Source organism: Coenobita brevimanus, chromosome 117 (assembly GCF_032717465.1).
Source record: "Coenobita brevimanus isolate Jiangsu-jjx chromosome 117, ASM3271746v2, whole genome shotgun sequence".
Classification (NCBI taxonomy): domain Eukaryota; kingdom Metazoa; phylum Arthropoda; class Malacostraca; order Decapoda; family Coenobitidae; genus Coenobita; species Coenobita brevimanus.
In genome coordinates, this window is record NC_137070.1 from 6631447 (window position 1) to 6647025 (window position 15579).

Genomic DNA, 15579 nt, shown 5'->3' on the forward strand with positions numbered 1-15579 from the left:
GTGGAGTTTCGTGTGGTTCAGGCTGCCAAGGGTCCCGAAGCCAAGGATGTCTCTGGGCCGGGGGGCGTTGCTGTGCAGGGCTCTGCCTATGCACGGCGGCGCCCCACGTCCCTGAGGCGTCGGCCGAGGGGTCCTGGGAGTGCTGATCACACAAACACACTTGTTGCGATGTGTATCGCGACTGCCGAAGCTTTCAGTGGGGGTGACAAGGCGGTTTTGGCTGTTCTCCTCCCTCAAATCTTTGAGGAGAACGGCCTTCCACGCCTTGCCATTCCCCGAAGCTTTGCTCGTGATACACGTCTCCCCCCTCGTCAGAAGCGTCAGGCTCGAAGGCCAGCAGCCAGCACCACCCCGCACGACACCGCGGAAACGGCTGTCCCTAGATGCCCCTCTTAACAGAGCGACTGGCGCCGTCACGACTGCACCTCAGTTCACCGATCCGGAACCGTCCCAGGCCATGGAGCTCGACCATTCACCCCAGGAGACTGTCGTGGAGGTCCACCTTCCTTCGTTGGGAGCTGGGGAGGCGCGGCCATCTTCTCCCGTCCCTTCTGTACATCCGGATGTGGCAGAACCGCCCTCCTTGTCTTCTCCATCTGCTCCTGATGTTGTGGAGGCACCTCCCCCATCCTCACCACAGTCTCGTTCTGTTGCTCTGTCTTCTCCCCTTCCACCCAGGGAGAAGAAAAAGAAGAACAAGAAGAGCAAGGCTAAACCTGATCCTCCAACCATTGCCAGGCGGATCGAGACCCTGCTTCCACCTTTCGATAACGCCAGCCTCGATTCCTGCACGGATACGTACCTCGAGGAGCTTCTGTGCGACCTCACAACACCTGTCAATGATCACGATGCACTGCCGTCCATCTACCTGCAGCTGCACGACGATCTACGAGAGGCGTACATTTCCAACTCCCTCTCACCATCTCAAGAGGAACGTATCCGTGCAGGTGTTGCCTGTGATCCACCTCGTGCTGCCTTGGTGAATTATATCGTCACCAGACTCCTATCCTAACTGTCTCCATCTGTGCCTTCTATTGCCTTGCCCTTGCCATGTCTGCTGTCTCTTCTGAGACTTGTTGCCTGTCTCCCAGCTTTTATTTATTTTTTTTTTTTATTTTTTTATTTTTTATTTTTTTTTTTTTTTTTTTTTTTTTTTATTATTTTTTTTTTTTGTGTGTGTGCCATTATCTGTTTTTCTTTTGCCCATCTCTGACGGGCTCTTTGTTTGCCCGTTCCCCACCTTTGCTGTGGGGAGAATATCTCACAAAACAAAACACAAAACAGGCGGGTGACGTATCCTTATGGAGGGGCTCCTTACTGAGGACTATGGGCGCGGTGTTACCCTCCTGTGCTATGCCGATGATCTGGCCCTCGTCATAGCCAGGAGGGATTGTTACGACCATGCCAACGTGGCGCTTGCACGGCTATATGGTAAGTGTGCGGAGCTGGGCCTCAAAATTAACTACGCCAAAACCAAATGCATGCCTTTTGGCCTTAGGCCTCCCAGCTTTCCCCTTCTGATTGGTGGCCACCAGCTGTCTCTCGTGGCAGTACACACATATCTTGGGGTGCGACTAGACAGCACCCTTACATTCGAGAGCCACGTCAGGTACTTGCGCGAGCGGGCAAAGACACGTCTGTCTGCTCTTCGCTCCCTCTCAAAGAAGAGTTTGGGGGCCTCTTTTTATGTGCTGCGCACGTTCTACGTCCACGCTATCAGGTCTTTGGTGGACTATACTGCCATCTGCATGACGGGTCTTGCCCCAAGTGTTTCTCAGTCTCTGGAGGTCGTGCAGAATGAGGCTCTGCGCATCATTCTGCATGCACCCCCTTGGACCAGACTGGTGAACCTGCGAGTGGAGGGCGGTTTCCCTTCGTTGAAAGGCCGAATTATGCTCCGGGCTGCAGCGACCTCTCTGCAACTTGTGCACCGCAGGCCGGATCTCCCAGTCTCTTATCTACTAAAGCGGCTTCTGTCACGCCCTCCTGACCCGGCCCCTGGGCGGGACTGGGCCCGTGCCACGGTTGCTATGCTACATAGTATGGGTGCTACTGCCGATATATGCCAGGTCCCTGACTCGCCCTTCTATGGGTTCGAGGAACCACCACCTTGGGAGCCTCCCCTTTTCCGGTGTGTTTATCCAGCAGGTGGAAAGCCTCGCAATACCATCCCAGCACTCCTCCGTCAGGATAGTCTCCGCCAGGTAGCTGCGCTAGGGTCTGCGGGGTCAGCAGTTTATTATACTGATGGCTCTGTGGCAGCTGATGGCACTGCTGGAGCGGCTTTTGTTTTTGGTGACATGGTGGAGTCTTGGCGAGTGTCCCAGGGGGCGTCTCCCTTCCAGGCAGAGCTCGCAGCTATTCTGGGAGCTTTACGGCATGCACACAACCGCCGGTATTGCCGTGTGGTTATTCATACAGACTCGCTCTCATCTATTGTACGCCTTCGCTCCTTCTCCCTCAAAGACAACATTTTTTTGTTATCCTCCATATACACTGTAGCTTCTCTCCTCGTCCGTGGGGGAGCCACGATCATCCTTCACTGGCTTCCAGGTCATGTTGGCATCTTGGGGAATGAGATGGCAGATGAGGCTGCGCGCTCTGCCTGTACTCTCCCTACTGTCACGTTCCCACTCTGCAAAAGTCAGGCTCAAATCATTAGATCTTTCGCTGTGACTATTGGACATCAATCAGTGGAGGAACATAGGCTATGTGTGGCTGAAGGCTCACGCTCCGCCACTTGGTATGCCAGTGCCACTTTTTATTCACCATTGCAGCCCCCTCTGGGCTTACCGAATCGTCTGCTAGTGAGGCTGCGGCGTTTACGTTTGGGATATTTATGCTATAACCAGATAAAAGGAGTGGCCCCAGACACTTGTGAACACTGCTTAGAGAGGTCGGAGGAGCCTCTACTGCACTATCTATTGTATTGCCCTGTGACTTCTGCTCTCAGGTCTCTCCCTAGTGGGGCATACGTCCCATCCGAAGATGAGGCGAGGGATGCCGCTGGCATAGTTGCCCGTGCTCCTTTTTCACAATTACTTCGGGTAGTCAGTCGCTACCCTCCGTCACGATAATATAGCTGCGCATGCATAGCGCAACTGTGACGGGCTCACATGTTTGCCCGTGTCCCAGTACGTCCTGGGACGAATATCACACAAACAACAAACAAACAACAGGTGGGTGACGACTCTGCTGCCTGCCTCCACACTGACAACATCTCCTGCTCCTGTCTTGTTTCAACAAGGGTAACAGCTCTCCGGTTCGCCGTTGATCGAGCTGCTCTGCCCTTCTTGTCTCTCGACAGTGTTTTGAGGTGTTGTTGCTGTCGTTGCTTGCCGCCTTCATCCTGACCACGCCTTGGTCTCCAGCCACTGTTGTGTACCGGGGTGCTCACGCTTGTGCGCGCTCGCCCTTCAGTGGTTTCTTTTTGCCTCTTACTGTATTTCCCTTCTGGCTCTTAGTGTTCCCCTGGTACGTGGTACGAAGCCGAACCCCGCGGTTTCCAGACGCAGGCCTGGTACACAAGGGGGCCCCGTAGTCGGGGTGGTTATAGGAAGCTGCAGGGGTGAGCCAAAACTTTGTTTAGGGCTAGGGTTAGGCAAGACCTTCGGGGCTGTGGTAAGGGCTGCCGCGTCCTCCGCTAGCAGAGGGGCAGATTCCTGCCACAGTAGGTAGGCTTCTTCCTGCGTTTCTGTGTGCCTGTTCTGTGTGTTTGTGTGAGTGTTAGTGTGGGTGTTTGTGCCTGTGTGTGATGACAGGCAAGTCGAGGTCTAGGCCCCCAGGGCCTTCGAGGATTCCTATGCCATCTAGGATCCAGCTGCCTTGTTCATATGCTCGCGTCCCCTATGCTGGAGGTAGGGTTGAGACGGTTCCTGCGGTCTTGAGTGGGAGCATGGCTGTGGCCACCCATCCAGCTGCTGCTAGAGGCCAGAATCTTTTCACTACTGGGAGGAAAAGGGAGCGTCGTGGATCAGGGGATAGCTCGACTGTGTCTGCTGGTGGTTGTGCTGATCCGGAACGTCCAGTTTCTTGCTGCTCTGCTTCCTCTACAGCACCAAGGAAGATAGCTCGCCGTCATGAGGGGATGGATGACATTGTGCCTGCTCCAAACCCTGACACTGCTACTTCTGTTGATGCTGTTTCCACCGCTGCTGCTACTCCTGCTGTTAAAAATAGCTCTGCAGATGATGAAGGGTTTACCCTTGTGTCTCGCAGAGCTAAGCGTGCAACCCTGACCAAGCCTGCGGCCCAGGGTTTTTCTCTGCCAGCTCTAAAGCAACCTCCTCCTCCACCTCGCCCTTCAGTGTCTGTGGCAGCCCCTCCTCCACCCCGCTCCTCTTTTCCAGCTTTCAGGGTTCCACTGCAATCGGGTTACGACACCAGCTACGATGCCGTGGCGGCCCTGGAGAGCCAGCTGCCGGGTCTTGCAGCGAGAAATCGCTTTGGCAGGGACGAAAGTTGTGTCCTCATTCCTTCCACGGAGGAGGCTTATCAGCAGCTCAAGGCCGTAGCAGAGGACGAGGCGGCAACAGTGAAGGTGACAGAACTCACACGGGGTGGACAGGTGACGAAGGCTGTAGTGATGGGATACCCTCGTCGGTTCCCATTAGACATCCTTCGAAGGCACGACCTAGTAGAGGAGGCTACCAGGTGCCAGCACCAGAGGACGCGGGAGGAAACCTTACAGGTGTGTGTCACCCTCCGTGGCCCCCTCGTCCCCTCTCTCGATCTTGGGAACTGGGGAGTGTACTGGCTACGCCCGTACACTCCAGAGCAACTGAGGTGCTACCGCTGCCAGAGGTTCGGACACCATCGTGCAAGCTGCAGCAGGCCTGCAGTGTGCGGGATCTGCAGCGGCTCCCACGACACGGAGCAGTGCTTGGCAAAATTCCGAGCAAAGGAGCCGGTCACTTCCCGCTGTCCCAACTGTGCAGGAGCACACCACGCCTGGCATCCCAGTTGCCCAGCGAGGGTGAAGAGGGTGAACCAGGGCAGAGAAAAGCAGGTCTCTTGGGTGCAGGAACAGCAGTCCTTGGTCTCAACGCCGGCCCCCCCAGGCACTTTTGTTTGGGGTCAACAACGCCGCCCCCAGGCACAGACTCCTCCTGTCTTAGATACGACTGCTTTTCCTCCCCTGCCAACTCCCGTACAGACTATCGAGACAGTGGCGGAGGTTCACAGGCCCATGGCCTCAATGGATCCATCACCCCTGCCGCCCCCTCCTTCCCAAGAGGATCCAGTGCTCGCGCCAGTAACGCAAACCCCTCCTCCGCAGGCACATCAAACTCAAGCAGCCCCACTCTTCACACTGGACGAGCTGCGCACCCTGGGGACTCAATTGGCTCTGGCCATAGCAGAAACCGTGGCTCAGACTCTGGGGGTCCAGCTAAACACAGATCCTATAGTGGCAGTAGTGGACCGTACCCTGAATCAAGCAATCGAGGCCAAACGACAGCTCGTTGTTCCTCCTGCCTCAGCCAAGCGGCCTCGATCACCGAGGAAGCCCAAGTCGTCCCCCAGAGGGGCTGCTTCGAAGGTAGCCAAGATCAAGGCTCGGCCACCCCGCACCCTAGCGGCCGGCTCTCCTCATCTTCCATCGGCCCCCTTGGTACCTCCTTTGATGCCAGTGGGTCAGGAGTCAGAGGAGGTTCGCCTCTGTCTGTCTCCGGACCCCAGGACGGTGCCTACCTCAGGGTCCTCCAGTGGAACTGCGCAGGAGCAATAAGTAAGCTCCCCCTCCTGCAAGAGGTGGCCAACAGGGATCAACCACATGTTATTCTCCTGCAGGAAACCTTGTTGACTGAGAGCTCCCGGTTTCGTTTGGCAGGATACACCTCCTATCTCCTCCCTCGTGAACGCGGTGTAGCTCAGGGTTGTGCCGTTCTGGTTAGGGACCACATCGGTTCTGCAGTCTGTGAGCCTCCCTACTGTGGGATTGGTGTTGAGGTCCAGGGCGTGATCCTACAATTGGCGGGGTCACCCCTCACTGTATTTAATGTATATCGTGGCCGAGATGCCTCTCTGGAGTTGGGGGACTTGTTCTCCCAGGCTACCAGGGGCCCTGTGTTCATTGGAGGTGACTTCAATGCTCACCACGATATGTTTTCCTCGCCTCTCAAGACCAACGAGGCTGGTCGGCACATCTCTGTAGTTCTGGAGGAGATGGGAGGTGTCTCCCTGCTGAATGACATCGATGAGGCTACTCATATTAGAGGAGGTCGACTAGACCTCGCCTTCGTTTCCACCCCTCTCGCAGGTTCGGCAACGTGGTCACTCCATCCCCACCTCATGAGTGACCACTATGCTGTTGTGGTTGATCTACCTTTGGCTCCCCTTCCTCCACCCGGGTCGCCTCCTCAGAGGTGGGATATTAGCAGGGCGGACTGGGCAGCCTTTGATAGGGCTCTCACTCTTGCCTTCTCATCTGCCCCTGCATCAGACCTCGAGGATCGAGCAGAGCAAGTTGCTCATGCTTTTAGGCAAGCAGCATCTCTTGCTATCCCGTTGCAGCAGCGCTTTGCGGGGTGCTACCGGGACGGCTGGTTCTATTGTGATAGGGTCAGGGAGTTGAATCGGAGGCTCAATGCAGCTCGCAGACAGTACCGGCGGCGCCGCACTTCGCCGTGCCGCCGGTGCTTGTCTGCCGTGTCTCGCCATGTCCTCGCGGAGAAGCGCCGCCTTAGGGAGGAGGCGTGGATTAGGTGGTGTCGTACCCTTGATTCTCACTCCACACTCCGTGAGATGTGGAGGAGAATCAGGTCCATCTCCGATCCACGTCCCTCCCGTCCACCTTCACACCCTGATCCTGTCGCAGAGGCCAGCCACCTGGCTCAGCACTTTGCAGACCGCTCTGCCTCCTGCAATCTCCCGCGGTCCATCTTGGCCATTCAGGAGCAGCTGTCCGCCTCTCGTGTTGAGGCTATTCAGGCGGCCTGTGACCGTCCTGATCCAGCTGATTGCCCCATCACTAGTGGGGAGCTGCTGGCAGCTTTGCAGCGTAGATCGGACACTGCTCCAGGCCTTGATGGGCTGACTTATTCCATCCTGTCGCATGCGGGAGATTGTGGTACAGAACGGCTTCTTGCTCTGCTCAACCTCTCGTGGTCTGCGGGGCGTCTGCCGAGGTCGTGGAAGACTGCTGTCATCCACCCCATCCCGAAGCCTAACAATCCTGGTGCCATGCGCCCCATCTCGCTGCTCAGCTGTATTGCCAAGACGGCTGAGCGGGTTGTGCGGGCGCGTCTGGCATGGAGGTTAGGTCCGCTTCACCAGAGGATATTTGCCTATCATCCAGGCAGAAGTGCCTCTCACTGCCTTGCATCTCTCCTCGGTGAACTTCGGGGTGGAGTGGGGATGGTGGTCTTCCTTGACCTTGAGAAAGCTTTTGAGTTGGCGAGCCCTAAAGTCATACTTCAGGCTCTTGCAGACAAGGGAGTGGGTGGCAAGCTCTTGTCATGGCTTGTGGACTTTTTTAATGAACGTGCTGCGGGGGTCCGCTTCCAGGGGCAGCTCTCCTCCTTTCATACCCACCTAAATGGCACCCCCCAGGGGAGTGTCTTGAGCCCTCTCCTTTTCAATATCCTTATGGAGGGGCTCCTTACTGAGGACTATGGGCGCGGTGTTACCCTCCTGTGCTATGCCGATGATCTGGCCCTCGTCATAGCCAGGAGGGATTGTTACGACCATGCCAACGTGGCGCTTGCACGGCTATATGGTAAGTGTGCGGAGCTAGGCCTCAAAATTAACTACGCCAAAACCAAATGCATGCCTTTTGGCCTTAGGCCTCCCAGCTTTCCCCTTCTGATTGGTGGCCACCAGCTGTCTCTCGTGGCAGTACACACATATCTTGGGGTGCGACTAGACAGCAACCTTACATTCGAGAGCCACGTCAGGTACTTGCGCGAGCGGGCAAAGACACGTCTGTCTGCTCTTCGCTCCCTCTCAAAGAATAGTTTGGGGGCCTCTTTTTATGTGCTGCGCACGTTCTACGTCCACGCTATCAGGTCTTTGGTGGACTATAGTGCCATCTGCCTGACGGGTCTTGCCCCAAGTGTTTCTCAGTCTCTGGAGGTCGTGCAGAATGAGGCTCTGCGCATCATTCTGCATGCACCCCCTTGGACCAGACTGGTGAACCTGCGAGTGGAGGGCGGTTTCCCTTCGTTGAAAGGCCGAATTATGCTCCGGGCTGCAGCGACCTCTCTGCAACTTGTGCACCGCAGGCCGGATCTCCCAGTCTCTTATCTACTAAAGCGGCTTCTGTCACGCCCTCCTGACCCGGCCCCTGGACGGGACTGGGCCCGTGCCACGGTTGCTATGCTACATAGTATGGGTGCTACTGCCGATATATGCCAGGTCCCTGACTCGCCCTTCTATGGGTTCGAGGAACCACCACCTTGGGAGCCTCCCCTTTTCCGGTGTTTTTATCCAGCAGGTGGAAAGCCTCGCAATACCATCCCAGCACTCCTCCGTCAGGATAGTCTCCGCCGGGTAGCTGCGCTAGGGTCTGCGGAGTCAGCAGTTTATTATACTGATGGCTCTGTGGCAGCTGATGGCACTGCTGGAGCGGCCATTGTTTTTGGTGACATGGTGGAGTCTTGGCGAGTGTCCCAGGGGGCGTCTCCCTTCCAGGCAGAGCTCGCAGCTATTCTGGGAGCTTTACGGCATGCACACAACCGCCGGTATTGCCGTGTGGTTATTCATACAGACTCGCTCTCATCTATTGTACGCCTTCGCTCCTTCTCCCTCAAAGACAACATTTTTTTGTTATCCTCCATATACACTGTAGCTTCTCTCCTCGTCCGTGGGGGAGCCACGATCATCCTTCACTGGCTTCCAGGTCATGTTGGCATCTTGGGGAATGAGATGGCAGATGAGGCTGCGCGCTCTGCCTGTACTCTCCCTACTGTCACGTTCCCACTCTGCAAAAGTCAGGCTCAAATCATTAGATCTTTCGCTGTGACTATTGGACATCAATCAGTGGAGGAACATAGGCTATGTGTGGCTGAAGGCTCACGCTCCGCCACTTGGTATGCCAGTGCCACTTCTTATTCACCATTGCAGCCCCCTCTGGGCTTACCGAATCGTCTGCTAGTGAGGCTGCGGCGTTTACGTTTGGGATATTTATGCTATAACCAGATAAAAGGAGTGGCCCCAGACACTTGTGAACACTGCTTAGAGAGGTCGGAGGAGCCTCTACTGCACTATCTATTGAATTGCCCTGTGACTTCTGCTCTCAGGTCTCTCCCTAGTGGGGCATACGTCCCATCCGAAGATGAGGTGAGGGATGCCACTGGCATAGTTGCCCGTGCTCCTTTTTCACAATTACTTCGGGTAGTCAGTCGCTACCCTCCGCCACGATAATATAGATGCGCATGCATAGCGCAACTGTGACGGGCTCACATGTTTGCCCGTGTCCCAGTACGTCCTGGGACGAATATCCCAACACAAAACAACACGGCGGGTGACCGGGACTCTCTGCTGCCTGCCTCCACACTGACAACATCTCCTTCTCCTGTCTTGTTTCAACAAGGGTAACAGCTCTCCGGTTCGCCGTTGATCGAGCTGCTCTGCCCTTCTTGTCTCTTGACAGTGCTTTGAGGTGTTGTTGCTGTCGTTGCTTGCCGCCTTCATCCTGACCACGCCTTGGTCTCCAGCCACTGTTGTGTACCGGGGTGCTCACGCTTGTGCGCGCTCGCCCTTCAGTGGTTTCTTTTTGCCTCTTACTGTATTTCCTTTCTGGCTCTTAGTGTTCCCCTGGTACGTGGTACGAAGCCGAACCCCGCGGTTTCCAGGCGCAGGCCTGGTACACAAGGGGGCCCCGTAGTCGGGGTGGTTATAGGACGCTGCAGGGGTGAGCCAACACTTTGGTTAGGGCTAGGGTTAGGCAAGACCTTCGGGGCTGTGGTAAGGGCTGCCGCGTCCTCCGCTAGCGGAGGGGCAGATTCCTGCCACAGTAGGTAGGCTTCTTCCTGCGTTTCTGTGTGCCTGTTCTGTGTGTTTGTGTGAGTGTCAGTGTGGGTGTTTGTGCCTGTGTGTGATGACAGGCAAGTCGAGGCCTAGGCCCTCGGGGCCTTCGAGGATTCCTATGGCATCCAGGATCCAGCTGCCTGCTTCATCAGCTCACGTTCCCTATGCTGGAGGTAGGGTTGAGACCGTTCCTGGGGTCTTGGGTGGGAGCATGGCTGCGGTCACCCATTCAGCTGCTGTCTCGGCCCAGGGTGTTTTAACCTCGGTCACCCATCCAGCTGCGAACGTAGGCAAGAATCTTTTCACTACTGGGAGGAAAAGGGAGCGTCGTGGATCAGGGGATAGCTCGACTGTGTCTGCTGGCGGTTGTGCTGATCCAGGACGTCCTGATTCTTGCTCTGCTTCCTCTACTGCACCAAGGAAGATAGCTCGCCGCCATGAGGGGATGGAGGACATTGTGCCTGCTCCAAACCCCGACACTGCTACATCTCATGATGATGATGTTACACCTGCTGCTCCTACTCCTGTTAATGCAAATGGCTCTACAGATGATGAGGGGTTTACCCTTGTGACTCACAGGGCTAAGCGTACAAACCGGACCCAGCCTGCAGCCCAGGGTTTTTCTCGGCCTGGTCTGAAGCAACCTCCTCCTCCACCTCGCCCTTCAGTGTCTGTGGCAGCCCCTCCTCCACCCCGCTCCTCCTTCCCAGCTTTCAGGGTTCCACTGCAATCGGGCTACGAAACCAGCTACGATGCAGTGGCGGCCCTGGAGAGCCAGCTGCCGGGTCTTGTAGCGAGGAATCGTTTTGGCAGGGACGAAAGTTGTGTCCTCATTCCTTCCACGGAGGAGGCTTACCAGCAGCTCAAGGCTGTAGCAGAGGACGAGGCGGCAGCGGTGAAGGTGACAGAGCTGACACGGGGTGGACAGGTGACGAAGGCTGTAGTGATGGGATACCCTCGTCGTTTCCCATTAGACATCCTCCGAAGGCACGACTTGGTAGAGGAGGCTACCAGGTGCCAGCACCAGAGGACGCGGGAGGAAACCCTACAGGTGTGTGTCACCCTCCGCGGCCCCCTCGTCCCCTCTCTCGACCTTGGGAACTGGGAGTGTACTGGCTGCGCCCGTACACTCCAGAGCCACTGAGGTGCTACCGCTGCCAGAGGTTCGGACACCATCGTGCAAGCTGCAACAGGCCTGTAGTGTGCGGGATCTGCAGCGGCTCCCACGACACGGAGCAGTGCCTGGCGAAATTCCGAGCAAAGGAGCCGGTCACCTCCCGCTGTCCCAACTGTGCAGGAGCACACCACGCCTGGCATCCCACTTGCCCAGCGAGGGTGAAGAGGGTGAACCAGGGCAGAGAAAGGCAGGTCTCTTGGGTGCAGGAACAGCAGTCCTTGGTATCAACGCCGGCTCCCCCAGGAACTTTTGTTTGGGGTCAACAACGCCGCCCCCAGGCACAGACTCCTCCTGTCTTAGACACGACTGCTTTTCCTCCCCTGCCAACTCCCGCACAGACTGTCGAGACAGTGGCGGAAGTTCACAGACCCATGGCCTCAGTGGACCTATCACCCCTGCCGCCCCCTCCTTCCCAAGAGGATCCAGTGCTCGTGCCAGAATCCCAAACCCCTCCTCCGCAGGCACATCCAACTCAGGCAGCCCCACTCTTCACACTGGACGAGCTGCGCACCCTGGGGACACAACTGGCTCTGGCCATAGCAGAAACCGTGGCTCAGACTCTGGGGGTCCAGCTGAACACAGATCCTATAGTGGCTGTAGTGGACCGTACGCTGAATCAGGCAGTCAAGGCAAAGACAGCTTGTTGCTCCTCCTGCCTCAGCCAAGCGGCCTCGCTCACCGAGGAAGCCCAGGTCGTCCCACAAAGCGGCTTCTTCGAAGGTAGCCAAGACCAAGGCTCGGCCACCCCGCACCCCAGTGGCCGGATCTCCTCACCTTCCATCGGCCCCCTTGGTACCTCCATTGACTCCAGTGGGTCAGGAGTCAGAGGAGGTTCGCCTCCGTCTGTCTCCGGACACCGGGACGGTACCTACCTCAGGGTCCTACAGTGGAACTGCGCAGGAGCAATAAGTAAGCTTCCCTCCTGCAAGAGGTGGCCAACAGGGATCAACCACACATTATTCTCCTGCAGGAAACCTTGTTGACTGAGAGCTCCCGGTTTCATTTGGCGGGATACACCTCCTATCTCCTCCCCCGTGAACGTGGTGTAGCTCAGGGTTGTGCCGTTCTGGTTAGGGACCACATTGGTTCTGCAGTCTGTGAGCCTCCCTACTGTGGGATTGGTGTTGAGGTCCAGGGCGTGATCCTACAATTGGCGGGGTCACCCCTCACTGTGTTCAATGTATATCGTGGCCGAGATGCCTCTCTGGAGTTGGGGGACTTGTTCTCCCAGGCTACCAGGGGGCCTGTGTTCATTGGAGGCGACTTCAATGCACACCACGATATGTTTTCCTCGCCTCTCAAGACCAACGAGGCTGGTCGGCACATCTCTGTGGTTATGAAGGAGATGGGAGGTGTCTCCTTGCTGAATGATATCAATGAGGCTACTCATATTAGGGGAGGTCGACTAGACCTCACCTTTGTTTCCACCCCTCTCGCAGGCTCGGCAACGTGGTCACTCCATCCCCACCTCATGAGTGACCACTATGCTGTTGTGGTTGATTTACCTTTGGCTCCCCTTCCTCCACCCGGGTCACCTCAGAGGTGGGATATTAGCAGGGCGGACTGGGCAGCCTTTGACAGGGCTCTCACTCTTGCCTTCTCATCTGCCCCTGCATCAGACCTCGAGAGTCGGGCGGAGCAAGTTGCTGATGCTTTTAGGCAAGCAGCATCTCTTGCTATCCCGATACAGCAGCGCTTTGCGGGGTGCTACCGGGATGGCTGGTTCTATTGTGACAGGGTCAGGGAGTTGAATCGGAGGCTGAATGCAGCTCGCAGACAGTACCGGCGGCGCCGCACTTCGCCGTGCCGCCGGTGCCTGTCTGCCGTGTCTCGCCATGTCCTCGCGGAGAAGCGCCGCCTTAGGGAGGAGGCGTGGATTAGGTGGTGTCGTACCCTTGATTCTCACTCCACACTCCGTGAGATGTGGAGGAGAATCAGGTCCATCTCCGATCCACGTCCCTCCCGTCCACCTTCACACCCTGACCCTGTCGCAGAGGCCAGCCGCCTGGCTCAGCACTTTGCAGACCGCTCTGCCTCCTGCAATCTCCCGCGGTCCATCTTGGCCATACAGGAGCAGCTGTCCGCCTCTCGTGTTGAGGCTATTCAGGCGGCCTGTGACCGTCCTGATCCAGCTGATTGCCCCATCACTAGTGGGGAGCTGCTGGCAGCTTTGCAACATAGAGCGGACACTGCTCCAGGCCTTGATGGGCTGACTTATTCCATCCTGTCGCATGCGAGTGATTGTGGTAAAGAGCGGCTTCTTGCTCTGCTCAACCTCTCGTGGTCTGAGGGGCGTCTGCCGAGGTCGTGGAAGACTGCTGTCATCCACCCCATCCCGAAGCCTAACAATCCTGGTGCCATGCGCCCCATCTCGCTGCTCAGCTGTATTGCCAAGACGGCTGAGCGGGTTGTGCGAGGCGCGTCTGGCATGGAGGTTAGGTCCGCTTCACCAGAGGATATTTGCCTATCATCCAGGCAGAAGTGCCTCTCACTGCCTTGCATCTCTCCTCGGTGAACTTCGGGGTGGAGTGGGGATGGTGGTCTTCCTTGACCTTGAGAAAGCTTTTGAGTTGGCGAGCCCTAAAGTCATACTTCAGGCTCTTGCAGACAAGGGAGTGGGTGGCAAGCTCTTGTCATGGCTTGTGGACTTTTTTAATGAACGTGCTGCGGGGGTCCGCTTCCAGGGGCAGCTCTCCTCCTTTCATACCCACCTAAATGGCACCCCCAGGGAGTGTCTTGAGCCCTCTCCTTTTCAATATCCTTATGGAGGGGCTCCTTACTGAGGACTATGGGCGGTGTTACCCTCCTGTGCTATGCCGATGATCTGGCCCTCGTCATAGCCAGGAGGGATTGTTACGACCATGCCAACGTGGCGCTTGCACGGCTATATGGTAAGTGTGCGGAGCTAGGCCTCAAAATTAACTACGCCAAAACCAAATGCATGCCTTTTGGCCTTAGGCCTCCCAGCTTTCCCCTTCTGATTGGTGGCCACCAGCTGTCTCTCGTGGCAGTACACACATATCTTGGGGTGCGACTAGACAGCAACCTTACATTCGAGAGCCACGTCAGGTACTTGCGCGAGCGGGCAAAGACACGTCTGTCTGCTCTTCGCTCCCTCTCAAAGAATAGTTTGGGGGCCTCTTTTATATGTGCTGCGCACGTTCTACGTCCACGCTATCAGGTCTTTGGTGGACTATAGTGCCATCTGCCTGACGGGTCTTGCCCCAAGTGTTTCTCAGTCTCTGGAGGTCGTGCAGAATGAGGCTCTGCGCATCATTCTGCATGCACCCCCTTGGACCAGACTGGTGAACCTGCGAGTGGAGGGCGGTTTCCCTTCGTTGAAAGGCCGAATTATGCTCCGGGCTGCAGCGACCTCTCTGCAACTTGTGCACCGCAGGCCGGATCTCCCAGTCTCTTATCTACTAAAGCGGCTTCTGTCACGCCCTCCTGACCCGGCCCCTGGACGGGACTGGGCCCGTGCCACGGTTGCTATGCTACATAGTATGGGTGCTACTGCCGATATATGCCAGGTCCCTGACTCGCCCTTCTATGGGTTCGAGGAACCACCACCTTGGGAGCCTCCCCTTTTCCGGTGTTTTTATCCAGCAGGTGGAAAGCCTCGCAATACCATCCCAGCACTCCTCCGTCAGGATAGTCTCCGCCGGGTAGCTGCGCTAGGGTCTGCGGAGTCAGCAGTTTATTATACTGATGGCTCTGTGGCAGCTGATGGCACTGCTGGAGCGGCCATTGTTTTTGGTGACATGGTGGAGTCTTGGCGAGTGTCCCAGGGGGCGTCTCCCTTCCAGGCAGAGCTCGCAGCTATTCTGGGAGCTTTACGGCATGCACACAACCGCCGGTATTGCCGTGTGGTTATTCATACAGACTCGCTCTCATCTATTGTACGCCTTCGCTCCTTCTCCCTCAAAGACAACATTTTTTTGTTATCCTCCATATACACTGTAGCTTCTCTCCTCGTCCGTGGGGGAGCCACGATCATCCTTCACTGGCTTCCAGGTCATGTTGGCATCTTGGGGAATGAGATGGCAGATGAGGCTGCGCGCTCTGCCTGTACTCTCCCTACTGTCACGTTCCCACTCTGCAAAAGTCAGGCTCAAATCATTAGATCTTTCGCTGTGACTATTGGACATCAATCAGTGGAGGAACATAGGCTATGTGTGGCTGAAGGCTCACGCTCCGCCACTTGGTATGCCAGTGCCACTTCTTATTCACCATTGCAGCCCCCTCTGGGCTTACCGAATCGTCTGCTAGTGAGGCTGCGGCGTTTACGTTTGGGATATTTATGCTATAACCAGATAAAAGGAGTGGCCCCAGACACTTGTGAACACTGCTTAGAGAGGTCGGAGGAGCCTCTACTGCACTATCTATTGAATTGCCCTGTGACTTCTGCTCTCAGGTCTCTCCCTAGTGGGGCA

The 15579-nt window shown here is 56.5% G+C and overlaps 1 protein-coding gene across 1 annotated transcript; it reads left to right on the forward strand.

The window, feature by feature from the left end:
* The first annotated feature begins 1301 nt into the window (after window positions 1-1301).
* Window positions 1302-3541, forward strand: LOC145419197 (uncharacterized). The gene is made up of 2 exons (XM_080287431.1): window positions 1302-2807; window positions 3308-3541. The coding sequence occupies exons 1-2, from the start codon at window positions 1302-1304 to the stop codon at window positions 3539-3541; spliced, it is 1740 nt and encodes a 579-aa protein (XP_080143557.1).
* Window positions 3542-15579: the final 12038 nt, after the last annotated feature.

Excerpts from the sequence above, each read along its gene's own strand:
- LOC145419197 (XM_080287431.1), top strand. The coding sequence starts at position 1,302 with ATGGAGGGGCTCCTTACTGAGGACTATGGGCGCGGTGTTACCCTCCTG. Across the intron at positions 2,808-3,307 it reads GCTTACCGAATCGTCTGCTA|TGTTTTGAGGTGTTGTTGCT; the intron begins GTGAGGCTGCGG and ends GTCTCTCGACAG.